At 48.3% G+C, this 14,442-nt stretch overlaps 1 protein-coding gene across 1 annotated transcript in view; it reads left to right on the forward strand.

The window, feature by feature from the left end:
* Positions 1–14,442, forward strand: part of dkk2 (dickkopf WNT signaling pathway inhibitor 2) — a 38,202-nt gene that overhangs the window by 16,034 nt on the left and 7,726 nt on the right. Inside the window, exon 3 of the mRNA XM_038792699.1 lies at positions 10,660–10,809. Within this exon, the coding sequence (XP_038648627.1) occupies positions 10,660–10,809 (150 nt within the window). The remainder of the gene's footprint in view (positions 1–10,659; positions 10,810–14,442) is intronic.

Genomic DNA, 14,442 nt, shown 5'->3' on the forward strand with positions numbered 1-14,442 from the left:
TCACCTGCAGAGCACCTGAACCAATGTGACGTAGGAAGGCTTTCCTCACTGTTTGCAAAAGGGAGGTTTGCCTCATTTATTGAACAATTTTGTGGTTGTTTCTTGCCTGCAAAATGGACATGATGAGCTTGACTCTCACCATTATAATATTCTGGATAGCCTGTTACAAACATTACAATACATGGGCGAAATTCTCCGACCCCCAGCAGGGTCGGAGAATCGCCTGGGGCCGTCGAAAATCCCGCCCCCGCCGTGGCAGAGATTCTCCGCCACCCGGGAAGTGGCGGTGTCGGGAATCTCGTCACTCCAATCGGAGAGGCCCCTGTGGTGATTCTCCGGCCCGGATGGGCCGAAGTCCCGCCGCTGGGAGGACTCTCCCGCCGCCGAGGTTTAAACCACCTCTAGAACGGCGGGATCAGCGGCGCAAGCGGGCCCCCAGGGTCCTGGGGGGGGGGCGGGGGGTGATCAAACCCCGGGGGGTGCCCCCACGGTGGCCTGTCCCGCGATCGGGGCCCCCTGCTCAGACTCCGGGCCAGTGCCCTGGCGGGACTCTTTCTCCTTCCGTGTCCGCCATGGCGGAAGCGGAAGAGAACCCGACATCGCGCATGCGCCGACCGGCGAAAGCCTTTCGGCCAGCCCCGCTGCCGGGGGCACCGGTCTTTTGCGCCAGTCTTCTGGTGCAAACCGCTCTGGCGCGGGGCTGGCCCCCAAAGGTGGGGAGAATTCCCCGCCTTTGGGGAGGCCCGACCCCTGAGTGGTTGGCGCTACTCCCCTACTCCCGGCACCCTCCGTCACGCCGGGTAGGGGAGAATCCCGCCCCATGTCTGCAGACATATGGGCTGGATTCTCCATTGCGAATCTGCCCTGCCAGCGCTGCTAGCAACGATGGAGAATTTGGCATTCACTGTTGGTAGAATGATATACTCCCGCCACTTGTCAATGGGAATTTCCATTGCAGCCACCTCACGCTGCCGGGAAACCCACGGGTCGGGGGTGCGCTACCAGCGGGAACAGAGAATCCCTTTGCATGCAAACGGCCGGAGAATTCCAGCCATAATGTAAGGTGAAGGTAAGGTCGCCGTAGGTAGTCCCAGATGACCATTGGCTGCTTTCCCCTTTGAGGGGGCGAGCTGGTGGTTTAACCTGAGGGTCAGCCCACCTAGGTGACGGGCAAGGTTGAGAAGGTGGAGCCTTCATGAATAATCTAACCATAAAGTATTAAACTGCAAGACCAGCATCAAAGAGATTTTTAAAAATAGATTTTTATAGTGTGAGGCAATGAGAACACAAGATCCCTGGATTGACTTGCTGAAGAGTTGCTTAGGGAGAGGACAAATGGCATGCCTGCCTCAATATAAAGAATATTAATTTCACTGCAGCAGACCATCTACATATTTCTCAGTTGTGCCCATTTCCAAAATTCACACTGTTCATAGATAATTTGTTTGTTAACATACATCGCCTCATTCCGGGGAAGGTGTGAGTCGGGACACCAGTATAACTTCCGCATGAGGAAAGGCACCAATTTATTCGGCTAATTAGAAGCAGCAATTCTACGATTCCCCATTCCGAATGGTGAAAAGTGTTTGAAGCGCTATTGGCTGACAGGGCAAGGGCCGGGATCACCCGCCTTGTTTAACGGAGCAGCAATGTGTATCTTCGCCTCTCAGCCAAATATGTCGGCGACTCGGCAAAGGAGTGCGCAGCCTGGCCCGAACACTTTCTGGCACTTTTTTAAAAATAATTTGGTCAGAAACCACACTTCCCAAAGGACACCACATGAATTTGTTTTGAAGTGTCAGGCACTGCAGAAATTAACCACTTGAAATTTGTGACTTCTGAAGGTACCTGCATTCGGGCATGAGTTTATGGTGAATGGATATTCAGCAGGCACTGTGGTGCCTAGGTAGGGGCTGCTCAAGAAATTGTGACTGCGGCGATTTCCTTCCTTCATTGTCATCAGAAAGCTGCTGGATACTATCCAAGTTTGTGATTTTTCTGTTGTCACTGATGACTTCACTCTTTACCGAATGGGGAACACATCATCCAAAAGACTAACAATGAATCAAACCAGCGCAGGCGGATAGAAGGAGGATGAACTCATTGAATCCATGTGCCCAACAGAGAAGTTGTGCTCGAAGCAAGCACCTATACCGTTACAGTCCAGCCTCCAATCCAACCCACACTCCTTCGACTTCGAAAGCCTGTTAGGAGCTGAAGATTCGATGAAGAATCACTCATTATGAAGACATACAGATGGAGGCCCGGCCAGTACCTTTGTCAGGACATGCATTGTGATATTGACCATCCACTTTCAAACCATGACAGCAGCATTATCAATTCAACTAAAAGCTTCCTGCCTCCCGAATCATCCGTGTAAACAATCGAGACAAACAGTCAGAAAAGCAGGCTGAAGAGATACTGAAAACCCAGCCTCTTCAACGTTGGTGTTCCACAATGCTTACTCCATCTAAATGGGAATGGGAATATCCTAACACTGGAAGTCACAGAGAAAAGTGATTTATTCTTGGACTGATTGCAGTTGAAAGACCAGTCAACTTAATGAGGCAGGTCTGCTGCAATGTCAAAGGGCAGTCTCTACAACGCAGCACATAGTGCGGCTGTCTCTTGGGATGGCAGCACGAGAGTACTTAAGGCTGCCGAGGACACAGGAGCTTCTGGAACCTTCCCTCAATATTCTGTACCAAACCCATTCGGTGTGTGCAGAATACCAATATAGGAACAGGAGTAGGCCATTCAGCCCTTCAGACCCGTTCAGCTAGCCAATTAGATCATAGCTGATTTGTACCTCAGTTTCATAGACCTGTGCTTGTTCCATATTCCTCGATTATGCCAAATTAAAATCTCAATCTTGAACATTTAAACCCCTTGCGTGGCCTTTTGGGGGGGACAGAATTACAGATTTCTACCACACTTTGCGTTAAAACTGTTGACCAGGTTCTGAGTGGTCTGGTTTTAATTTTAAGATAATGTCCACTTTTTATTTCATTGTAGTGTTAATGTGCCTCCTTGTGACACTAATAAATATGATAAATTCTAAGATTATAAATTATATCCAACATTTTCTGATAATTCAACCCTTTCAGCCCCAGTATCAACAGTGAAGCTCCCCACCCTGCCTCTTCAACCCGTGAAACTTTCTCCACAGAGTGTGTTCTTCCACAGAGTTTAAGTGATCCATCTCATTGATTGCCACACCATTGTTGTTGATGCATTGTCTCAGCAGTGGAAAAACTGTGTTCTGCAAATTGTTAACCTAATGAAATCTTTCGAAGTCGTCTATGTCCACAGGAACCACCAGGTTTTGATTTTGTAATTCGCCTGTATTTGATACAGCTGCTGCCTCTAGTTCCACCTTGCTGTTGTTTGCCTAACACACAAAAGAAACAAAGTAGAAACATGCCTCAAGTTAAGCAATATCATTATCAATCAAATAACAGTTACAACATTATGATAATCGGTAACACTTTGGTACAGCTGCAAACTGTAACTCATTCCTAAGTAGTGGATGGGTTTTGACTAGAACTTGACATGTTATTTTAACCTTTGCACATCATTCTTTCTTCATGTTAACGTATTTGCCTCAGAGTCAGGGGGTCAAGCCCCATTGAGTGATGGGACATACATGAGGGGTCCACTTGAGATCAGAGACGATCCTGAAGCTGTAAATATAAACAGATGAAGGAGGACTTTGACTGAAACAATCAGAAACAAGAGTTGAAAGCCCTTCTGAGGCTTGCAAGAAAGCGAATAAACCGTAGCCTTGAAGTACTGAAATAGGCTGCATTGGGCATAGAGAAGATTTAAGATCTTTCAACTGCGGCACTACGAGAGGAGTCAAGGTCATGTATACTGAAGGCATGCGATCTGAAGGAGACTGATGAATGTTGAAAGAATAATTGGATGATGAGTGGACGGGATGACTCATATGGGGCATCAATAATATCCAAAAGAGAACAGAAGCCAAAGGAAATTCCTGAGCGCATTAAAAGAAAATGAGCCAGAGGATGAATTACTGAATGATAGCGCAGATGGAGCAATTAGAGCAGAAACTAGTACTAGTACAATATAACTTTGAGAGTCTAGTGACATGGGTGCCAGAGCCTGTCAGAGGTTTCGATAATATTCATCGCGATGGTAAATGAATCACGAAAGTGCTGAGGAGAGGAGTATCATAGATTGGTGCGGCATCCATGAAGATCACCAATGGATGAACGTCAATGATATCAATAATCATGAATTGGAACTTTGAATTGGATCCTTACTTGAGAAAGGACATACTGGCACTGGAGGGTGTGCAGAGGAGATTCACTAGGTTAATCCCAGAGCTGAAGGGGTTGGATTATGAGGAGAGGTTGAGTAGACTGGGACTGTACTCGTTGGAATTTAGAAGGATGAGGGGGGGATCTTATAGAAACATTTAAAATTATGAAGGGAATAGATAGGATAGATGCGGGCAGGTTGTTTCCACTAGCGGGTGAAAGCAGAACTAGGGGACATAGCCTCAAAATAAGGGGAAGTCGATTTAGGACTGAGTTTAGGAGGAACTTCTTCACCCAAAGGGTTGTGAATCTATGGAATTCCTTGCCCAGTGAAGCAGTTGAGGCTCCTTCATTACATGTTTTTAAGGTAAAGATAGATAGTTTTTTGAAGAATAAAGGGATTAAGGGTTATGGTGTTCGGGCCGGAAAGTGGAGCTGAGTCCACAAAAGATCAGCCATGATCTCATTGAATAGTGGAGCAGGCTCGAGGGGCCAGATGGCCTACTCCTGCTCCTAGTTCTTATGTTCTTATGGAACAGTTGCAGATCGGACAAGGCGGGTGTCTTCTCCAATCGATTGCTTTGCACACCACAATGACCGCTTTTACTTTTCGCTCACATCTCCTCCCATCCCCCCAGTGTTAACATCAACTCAAGGTGACTGGAACGGCAACACATCTGATTCCAGGTTTGTCGAAGTCCGCCTAATTCGCACCAGATTGGAATACAGTTTTGAGATTCAGCGCAAATCCCTACACCTGGTTCAAGGTTCTCTGCATTGAGCTCAGATTGCCCAGAAACTAAAGTCCGCAGAAAGAGACTTATTGAGAAGATGAAAAGGAAATAGCTCCAGGCAAGAGGCTTCAGGATTGTTGGACGTTAAATATACCTTGAAGAAGTTTGGAAGCATATTAAAGTTTATTAGCATTTACTGACAGTTTCTTCTTGTCTGCGCTGTTTAATATGTAAACAAATAACTTGTAAAAGAGAATTGCAGTGGAATTGGGAGTGCAAAACCTGTCATAGTAAATCAACAGTCTGCTTTATCCCCTATCTCCTGCTGAATTCAGTGGGGTAGAAAATGGGAGTGGGTTATTGAACAGCCTTGTTGTTATTTGTTTTAATGCAATCTCCTAAGACCAGTTCCCCCTCCAGTGAGCTTTTATCGCAGATGATTTTAGAAGCTGCTCTTCAGCTTGGCGTTTAATTTGCTCCTTTCATGGATTTGGGAAATCTTGATAGAACATTGAGTACCCATAAGCCCTTCCAATCCAGTACAGCGGCACCCGTGCCCACATCGAGTGCAAAACTCATGGACGGCATGGTAGCACAGTGGTTAGCACCGTTGCTTCACAGCTCCAGGAATCCCCAGGTTCGATTCCCGGCTTGGGTCACTGTCTGTGCGGAGTCTGCACGCTCTCCCCGTGTCTGCGTGGGTTTCCTCCCACAGTCCAAAGATGTGCAGGTTAGGTGGGTTGTCCAAAAAGGGGTTACTGGGTTACGGGAGCAGGGTGGAGGTGTGGGCTTAAGTAGGGTGCTCTTTCCAAGAGTCAGTGCGGACTCCATGGGCCGTGGCCTCCTTCAGCACTGTAAATTCTATGAACTGCCCCATTCTTTTATTTTTAAATTATTGCAACCACCTTGCAATATGGCTTCACCTCACTTTAACTTATTTCATTTGAGAGATTGCACGGAGCTTGAAGCTCACAATAGACTGTGATCCCAATGTTTGCTTCGATAGGCACAGAAGATCGGAAGTTCTGATCTGGCCTACTCCATAGGGCATGAACTTAGACGCCTACTCCATAGGGCATGAACTTAGACTGAGACAAAAGTTGTGTGATTTTTTTTTGCTCAGGAAAATCATTTAAAATTGTGGACATTGTGACACAGAATGAGACCATTTGGCCCATCGATCAGTTCCAGAGCTGAATCTTTAACCGGCATTCTCTACTCCAAGTTCCATTGTGTTGCCCTGAGTTGAACATTTGCCTGTTTTTTTTATTCACAGCACTATTTTAACAATGGTAAATTAAACAGAAGTTATTTACATGCTTTATTAAAGGGAAATGTAGTGAGTGTGGCAATCTTTTATTTTGAACTCAAGAACGCATCGATGTGAGCATAAACTTGATAGAGCCAACCCACATAAAGCTGTGCTTTTGGAAGTAAATATTTTTAGAGCAAGATCACAAAATAATGTACTTTACAACAATGAGCCTTTAAAAGATCAGACATTCTCAAAGAGTGGTAATTACTTTGTAATTGACGCAATGCCTTGGTCTATACTATTGAAATGGAAAAAGTGATTGCAGAACTCGGTGGTACAGAGGGATCTGGGTGTCCTGGTACATCGATCACAAAAGATTAGTATGCAGGTACAGCAAGTGATAAGCAAGGCAGGTGGAATGTTGTTGTTTATTGCAAGGCGACTGGAGTGCAAAAGTAGAGAAGTTTAACTGCAGCTGTGCAGGGCGTTGACCACATCTGGAATTCAGTGTACAGTCTCCTTATTTGGAAAAGGATATAATTGCTTTAGAAGCTGTTCAGAGAAGGATCACTTGATTCATTCCCAGGATGAAGGAATTATCCCATGAGGGAAGGTTGGGCAGGTGGGGCCTATATCCATTGGAGTTTAGAAGAAAGAGAGGTGATCTTATTGAAACCGGTGAGACCCTGAGGGGGCTTGACATGGTGGATCCGGGGAGGATGTTTCCTCTGGAGACTAGAACTAGGGGACACAGCTTAAAGATAAGAGGCCACCCTTTCAAAATGGGGACGAGAATATTGGGCGGGATTCTCCGACATCCTGCCGGGTCGGAGAATCCCCAAGGGTCGGCGTGAATCCCGCCCCGCCGTTCCAACTCTGGCTGCCGAATTCTCCGGCGCCGGTTTTCGGGCGGGGGCGGGGATCACGCCGTGCCGGTCGGGGGCCGTTGGCAGCGCCCCCCCCCCCCCCCCAGCAATTCTCCGGGCCCCCCATGGACCGAGCGGCCTCCCGTTTTCGGCCAGTCGCACCGGTGTAAATGGACATGGTCCATCATGGCAGGACCTGGCTTGTAGGCCGGCTAGGTGAGGGGGGGGGCTGGGTGATCCGGCCCTGATCGGGGCCCACCAATATGCGGGCAGGCCTGTGCCGTGGGGACACTCTTTTCTTCCATGCCGGCCACTGCAGGGCTCCACCATGGCCAGCGTGGAGAAGAAACCCCCCCTGCGCTTGCGCAGGAACACGTTGGCCAGTCTGCGCATGTATGGAACCACGCCAGCGGTTCTGCGCCTGCCTAGCCCCCGGAAGTGCGGAGGATTCCGCACCTTCTGGTCGGCCCGATGCCGGAGTGGTTGGCGCCGCTCTTGACGCCGGCGTAGGGCCATCCGGCCAGTTGCGGGAAATTCCGCCCATTTTCTCTCAGAGGGTCATTAGTTTGTGGAATTGTGGAATTCCTCCTTCAGAGACCAGCGGTGGCTGGGTCATTGAACTTATTCACGGCAGAGTTGGGACAGATTTTTGAGAAACAAAGGAGTCAAGGTTTAGGGATGGCAGACAGGAAATTGGAGTTGGGGCAACGACAATCATAACAGCCAGGATCTTTTGAATGGCAGAGCAGGCTCAAAGGGCCGAATGGCCTACCTCTGCTCATAAATCCAAATTTCTTCTGTTCCTACATGATAGAATCAGGTTGAGAAGCTAACTCCGATCTCAGCCCAAGCACACATGGAAGAGATTGTCGTGTGAGGAACGGTTGTTTACTCATTGGAGTTTAGAAGGATGAGGGGGGACCTTATTGAAACTTACAGGATACTGCGAGGCCTGGATAGAGTGGACGTGGAGAGGATGTTTCCACTTGTAGGAAAAACTAGAAGCAGAGGACACCATCTCAGATTAACGGGACAATCATTTAAAACAGAGATGAGGAGGAATTTCTTCAGCCAGAGGGTGGTGAATCTGTGGAACTCTTTGCCGCAGAAGGCTGTGGAGGCCAAATCACTGAGCGTCTTTGAGACAGAGTGTGGTGAATGTATTACGGCAACCATTCACCACTGTACTACAGGACATTACATTGTACTATGTTGGTGCCCTTGTGGGCTCCACCCCTGGCTCCGCCCCCTCGGGGGAGGTATATAGATCTGCTGCCCTGCAGGCGGCTCTCAGTGCAGAGCAGTCGCAGGCAGGCACAGTTCTAGCTGATTAAAACCACTGTTCACTTCAACTCTCCGTCTCGTGTGAATTGATGGTCGCATCACAGAGACAGATAGGTTCTTGATTAATAAGGGGATCAGGGATTATGGGGAGAAGGCAGGAGAATGGGGATGAGAAAAATATCAGCCATGATAGAATGGCAGAGCAGACTCGATGGGCCGAGTGGCCTAATTCTGCTCCCATATCTTATAGTCTAATTGTTAAAGGTACCGAAGTAACATATATTTGATGATGAGCCTCATTACTGTTCAGACCAGGTATATTGTGCAATGTGCAAGATTCAAGAGTGTCCTCTGATATATGTCAGTACCTGGTCTTTTGACTCCCGCATACTTTCCCCGTTCTAATCATGGTGTGGAAAAAGTTTCACCGTTGCTGGAACCAGACAACTAAACGTAAAGCGAGAACTTGCACCGGGCTAGTGCTCGCTACGCGAGCTCAGAGCCTTTACTGCCAATGAAGTACATTGGAAGTGGAAGCATTATTGTAATGTCGGAAATGTGACAGCCAATTTGCCCACTGCAGGATCCCACCATGAGCAACGTGATCTGTTTCAGTGAGATTGTTTGCAGAATAAATGTTGGTCGGGACTCCAGGGAGAACGCCTCTTCCGTTCTTCAAAGTCTCCCCCCCACCCCCCGAAAAAAGAACTTTGTTCATAAAATGTATAAAAGTACATTGCACAACATTTTGACTTGAAAATTACAGAAAGTGGAACAGAATTCAACTTGTCTACGTGCAGCATGTAAGCTTTATCACAGTAATTGTCCATTAATAAAGCAGCACTCCCTCAATGCTGCACTGTAGTGTCAACTCAGATTGTGTTCGTATCGTTCAGGACCAGAATTGGAGCTTACACTCCTCTGACTTTGAAGTGAATGCACAAAAGGTCTGAAGTAGGGACTGGTTTAACACAGTGGGCTAAACAGCTGGCTTGTAATGAAGAACAAGGCCAGCAGTGCGGGTTCAATTCCCGTACCAGCCTCCGCGAACAGGTGCTGGAATGTGGCGACTTGGGGCTTTTCACAATAATTTCATTGACGTCTACGGGTGACAATAAGCGATTATTATTATAAGTGAAGCCACAGAAGAAACCTCATTTCCTTTTTGCAACCACAGGCATGCATTTACATGGATGTAGTCACAAATGAATGCGCACCTATACAGACTTACAACCTGCACACGGATACAAACGTCACCCACTGACTCCTCCATCCTTAGCCACCCCACGTGGACTGCAGCAGGTTGAAGAAGGCGGCTCGCCACCACCTTCTCAAGGGCAATTAGGGACGGGCAACACATACAGGGGCTGGCCAGCGATGCCCACATCCTGTAAAAACTAATTTAAAAAATAAGCCGACTACACTGTCCCATTGAAACTCCATGTCAGTCGGAGGAACAGTACCTCTACTTTTAATTAGGCATTTTGTGCAGCCTCCCAGACTCAATAGAGTGCAGCTTCAGATCGGACCCCTTCCTGCCGAGCCTGAATTTCACGGCGTCTCGGCAGCAGGGTTTTAGGTATAGGGTGAGGGGGGCGTGACATTGAAGGACCAAGCTTCCCCCCTCCCCCCCCCCAAATATCCCCATCGGAGTTGGAAGTCCCACCCTGAACCAATTCAGGCCCCCGGCGGGGAAGCTGGGTTTCTGGTTGACAAAGTTCCAGCGGACCTTTTGGTCGAGTGCGCAGGGAATCCGTCCTCAAAATCCACCCCATTCATTTGAGTTCTCCGACCTGCTGAGTATTACCTGCCTGCATTTTCTGTTTTTATTTCAGGTTTTCAACAACCACATTATGGTATTTTGTTTTTTGTGTAATTACTCACAGATGCAAACATGCCAAAGTACTTGTAAACCCACATACAGATGCATGTAAGTACATGTGCAGGTACCTATACGGACAGATACACTGCAGCATTAATAATGATTCATTGCTGTTGGTAGGGATGTGGAATTAAATATTCTATTCAGGATGAAGGTGAAAGAAGCAATGAGTCGTTTCCATGCAATTGATAACATTATGGCATGTGTAAAGTGACAACTGAAAGCTCTATCTTGTGCCAGCAATGCCGCCCCAACTATGACTGGACCCAATGTTTTAATTGTGGTTGATCTTTAGCTGTGAAACGTGAGCCAATCCTGATTTAGTAGCCGCCATTGTTGTTTTTTTTTGCCTCAGGTATCTGCGTACCACTTCTTGAAGGCACCAGCCGCCGAACCCCATCTGGGGACATACAAGAACACACCAAGAAAGGAACCCACCATGGATCCAAAGTCACGTACTGGCAGATTGTGGGCAACACCCAATCTAAGCCATCACATGAGAAAGGTTAGTGAGGGCATTATTATTTCCCAGTGGAATCTGCCTCGGATCCAAGCAGCCATTGCTAGATGATGAGGAGTGAGAATTGCTTTGGGCAGACCTGGGCCTCATCGACCAGTTGCACTTACTGCATACAGGGTAAAACCTGGGGCTAAATCAGTCTGGATGATATGATACCACTGATGGCAATGCAAGTGCCGGCTGAAACTTTGAGAAGTTCATTGCGGGGAGGAAGGGTCGGAGTTCCTGATAACATTTTTCACGTGTCTATTTATTGCTGCCCGCCACGGTGCATGGAGTTCACAACAGGAACTTCTGGAGGGAAGTAGCGATGCCTGAGGGTGAACCGAACCAAAGTTAATTGTGGGTTTCGCAATGCTTTTCAGTCGATCAAAACTCCCTTTTTCACCAAACCCATACTCTGTATTTGACAGGTTACTCTCTGTGCATCACGAATATAGCTACTCTCCCCCTGCTCTGTAAAGTTGCAGCTGTCACAAACTGGGCTATTGCTGGCTCCCATGAATGACAATTACTGAAATAGTTATTGGCAGGAGCAAGGAGCCTTGTCTTCATTATGTGCTTGTTAAAATTCCAGTGGACCGCCAGGAGTTTTCTCCCAATGCAGTCAGATGTTTTCACAAATCAGAAGAATTCAGATGGGAAGCTTCTGTTTTGCAAACGGTGTTTAAAGAAAAATTCAGTTACCTTCCTGGTTGCCATGAGATTGAGCAAACAAAATGCTTTATCAGCCATGACTGATCTTTTCCTAAAGAGTTTGAAGGAATACTATCATTGCAATATACTGATAGGAAAGCTGAATGGCATCATTCGAGAGTAATGGTAGCAATGAACAGAAATCTCAGGCGGCATGCTCCGACCACCTGCCGGGTCGGAGAATCGCCGGGGGGGGGGGGTATCGTGAATCCACCCCGACGCCGGCTGCCAAATTCTCTGGCACTGGGGTTTTGGCGGGGGCGGGAATCGCGCTGCGCCGGTCGTCGGCCGCTGGCAGCGCCCCCCCCGTGATTCTCCGCCCTGAGATTTGCGGAGCGGCTGCCCGTTCGCAGCCAGTCCCGCCGCTGTAAATTAAACCAGGTCCGTACCGGCGGGACCTGGCTCTACGGGCGGGCGGCAGAGTCCTCGGGGGGGGGGGGGGGGTGCGGGGGGTATCTGGCCCTGGTGGGTGTCCCCACAGTGGCCTGGCCCACGATCGGGCCTCACTGATTCGCGGGCGAGCCTGTGCCGTGGGGGCACTCTTTCCCTCCGCGCCAGCTGCTGTCAACTTCCGCCATGGTCGTCGTGGAGAAGAACCCCCCCTGCGCATGCGCTGGGATGATGCCAGCACACGCTGGAGCTCCCACGCATGCGCCAATTCGTGGCAGCTGGCAGAAGCCCTTCGGCGCCAGTTGGCACGGTGCCAAGCCCCTTCCGCGCTGGCTGTTGTGGCGCCAATCCTGCCAGCGCCGGCCTAGCCCCTGAAGGCATGGAGGATTCCACACCTTCCGGGCGGCCCGACGCCGGAATGGTTTACGCCACTCCGTGGCCCCGGTACGGCCCACCCCGCCGGGTAGGGGAGAATCCCGTCCTTCATGTTTAAACACGTTTCCAACGATTTGTTTTGCAAAATGCTGCTAGAGGAATTTCAACAGGCTGAACCAGACTGTTGGCAACCTCAACCCCTGAGGTGAATTCCTGACCCATATTCTCTCCAACATAAAGAGCGGCTACTTCCACCTCCATAACATCACTCGTCCCTGCAAATGGAGCAAGCAACCATGCCTTTATCACCTCCATACTTGACTATTTCAACGTTCTTCCGTTTTTCACGAACATTTGTAAACCCCAAAATCTGCTGCCGCCCACACCAAGAGATGCATGCCTGTTACTCCTGCCCTATCCGACCTACATTGCCTCCCAGTGCCCCAAGGCCCGTAATGTAAAATTTTCATCCTTATCGTTAAATCCCTCCCTGGTCTTATCGTTTCCAGTAACCACTTCCTGGTGTACAGTCGCCCACAAATCCTCCGTTCCCCCTGGGGCTGGTCTCTTGTGGTCCTCCTGTCACTTCCATTACTTCACGATTGGCAGCTGTGCCTAGGCCCCAAACTCTACAATCCGCTGTCCTCCTTTGACGCCCTGCTTAAAACCCACTTCTTTGACTACTTTTTTGGTCACCCCCTCCTAATAACTCCTCTTTTAACTTTTCTTTTGAGTTTGCATTGTGCTTTAGTGCTGTGCAATCTGTGGTCAATGGAAATGCCAGCTAGTTGACGCCGTGGGCCGGATTCTCCGGTCCTCCAGCCGCGTGTTTCTCGGTGGCGTGCTGTTCAATGGTGGCGGGATTTTCTAATTCCGCCACTTTCCTATTGAAGCCACTCCACGTTGCCGGGAAATCCAGGGGGGGGGGGGGGAGCTGCCGGCGGGAACAGAAAATCCCAAAGGGCAGAGAATTGCAGCCCTTGGCATAACTGACTCAAATAGATCATGGCATTATCCAAAGCCCTTATTTAGATCTTCCAATCATCTTCTTGTATCCATTAAATAATTTACATAACCAGAAGTTGGCCATATTAAGGTTTTTCCTGTTGGTTAATTAACTTTATAAATGTAAATTTGGGTGTGAACAGGTTAGTCAAGTCTTTGTTAGTTGTTTTCCACTCTCTCTCTCCATTTAAAGTGCCACTGCACATTCTTATGCTGCACTGTCCCAAAGCACAAGGGCCTCCTCCCGCCTGCTGGTATGCCTTTTCCTTAGGTTCCATCCATCAAGATTCTCCTGGAATCTCTAGGGGTTAAAGATTAATCTCAAGGACACTGCGGCAAGCAGCCTGAGAGGAATATCACTGGGGGGTGAAAATAGTTTGGCTAAACAGCTGGCTTGTAATGCAGAACAATGCCAGCAGCGCAGGTTCAATTCCCGTACCAGCCTCCCCGGACAGGCGCCGGAATGTGGCGACTAGGGGCTTTTCACAGTAACTTCATTGAAGCCTGCTTGTGACAATAAGCGATTATTATAGGGGCTGGTTTAGCTCACTGGGCTAAATCGCTGGCTTTTAAAGCAGACCAAGGCAGGCCAGCAGCACGGTTCAATTCCCATACCAGCCTCCCCGAACAGGCGCCGGAATGTGGCAACTAGGGGCTTTTCACAGTAACTTCATTGAAGCCTACTCGTGACAATAAGTCATTTTTCACTTTTGTTTGTAAATATAAAAATATTGGAATTAGGAAGGGAATATGCTAAGTACGTTTTTTTCCCAGGTGGCGCCGGACCATGGCGACTCCCTGCGAGCTCTCTCCCCCAGACCCTTTTCTTTTATCTCTTATCACCGTTCTGACCGACTAAAACTATTTTCCACTTCATATATAATTACTTGGCCCCCGTGTTCCGCACTGTAACCAATCACCGTTTGTCGATGTACCATTTGTATACTATGTACCATTTTGTCTACTATGTACGTACTGTGCACGTTCCCTCGGCCGCAGAAAAATACTTTTCACTGTACTTCGGTACATGTGACAATAAATCAAATCAAATCGGAAAAGGAGTTCATGTGACAAAATGTCCAGGAATATATCCAATCAGAGTTGGCAACTCCACTCTTCATGAGTGCGATTGCCTGAGGACTAGGCCCCATT

Source organism: Scyliorhinus canicula, chromosome 3 (genome assembly GCF_902713615.1).
Source record: "Scyliorhinus canicula chromosome 3, sScyCan1.1, whole genome shotgun sequence".
Lineage (NCBI taxonomy): Eukaryota > Metazoa > Chordata > Chondrichthyes > Carcharhiniformes > Scyliorhinidae > Scyliorhinus > Scyliorhinus canicula.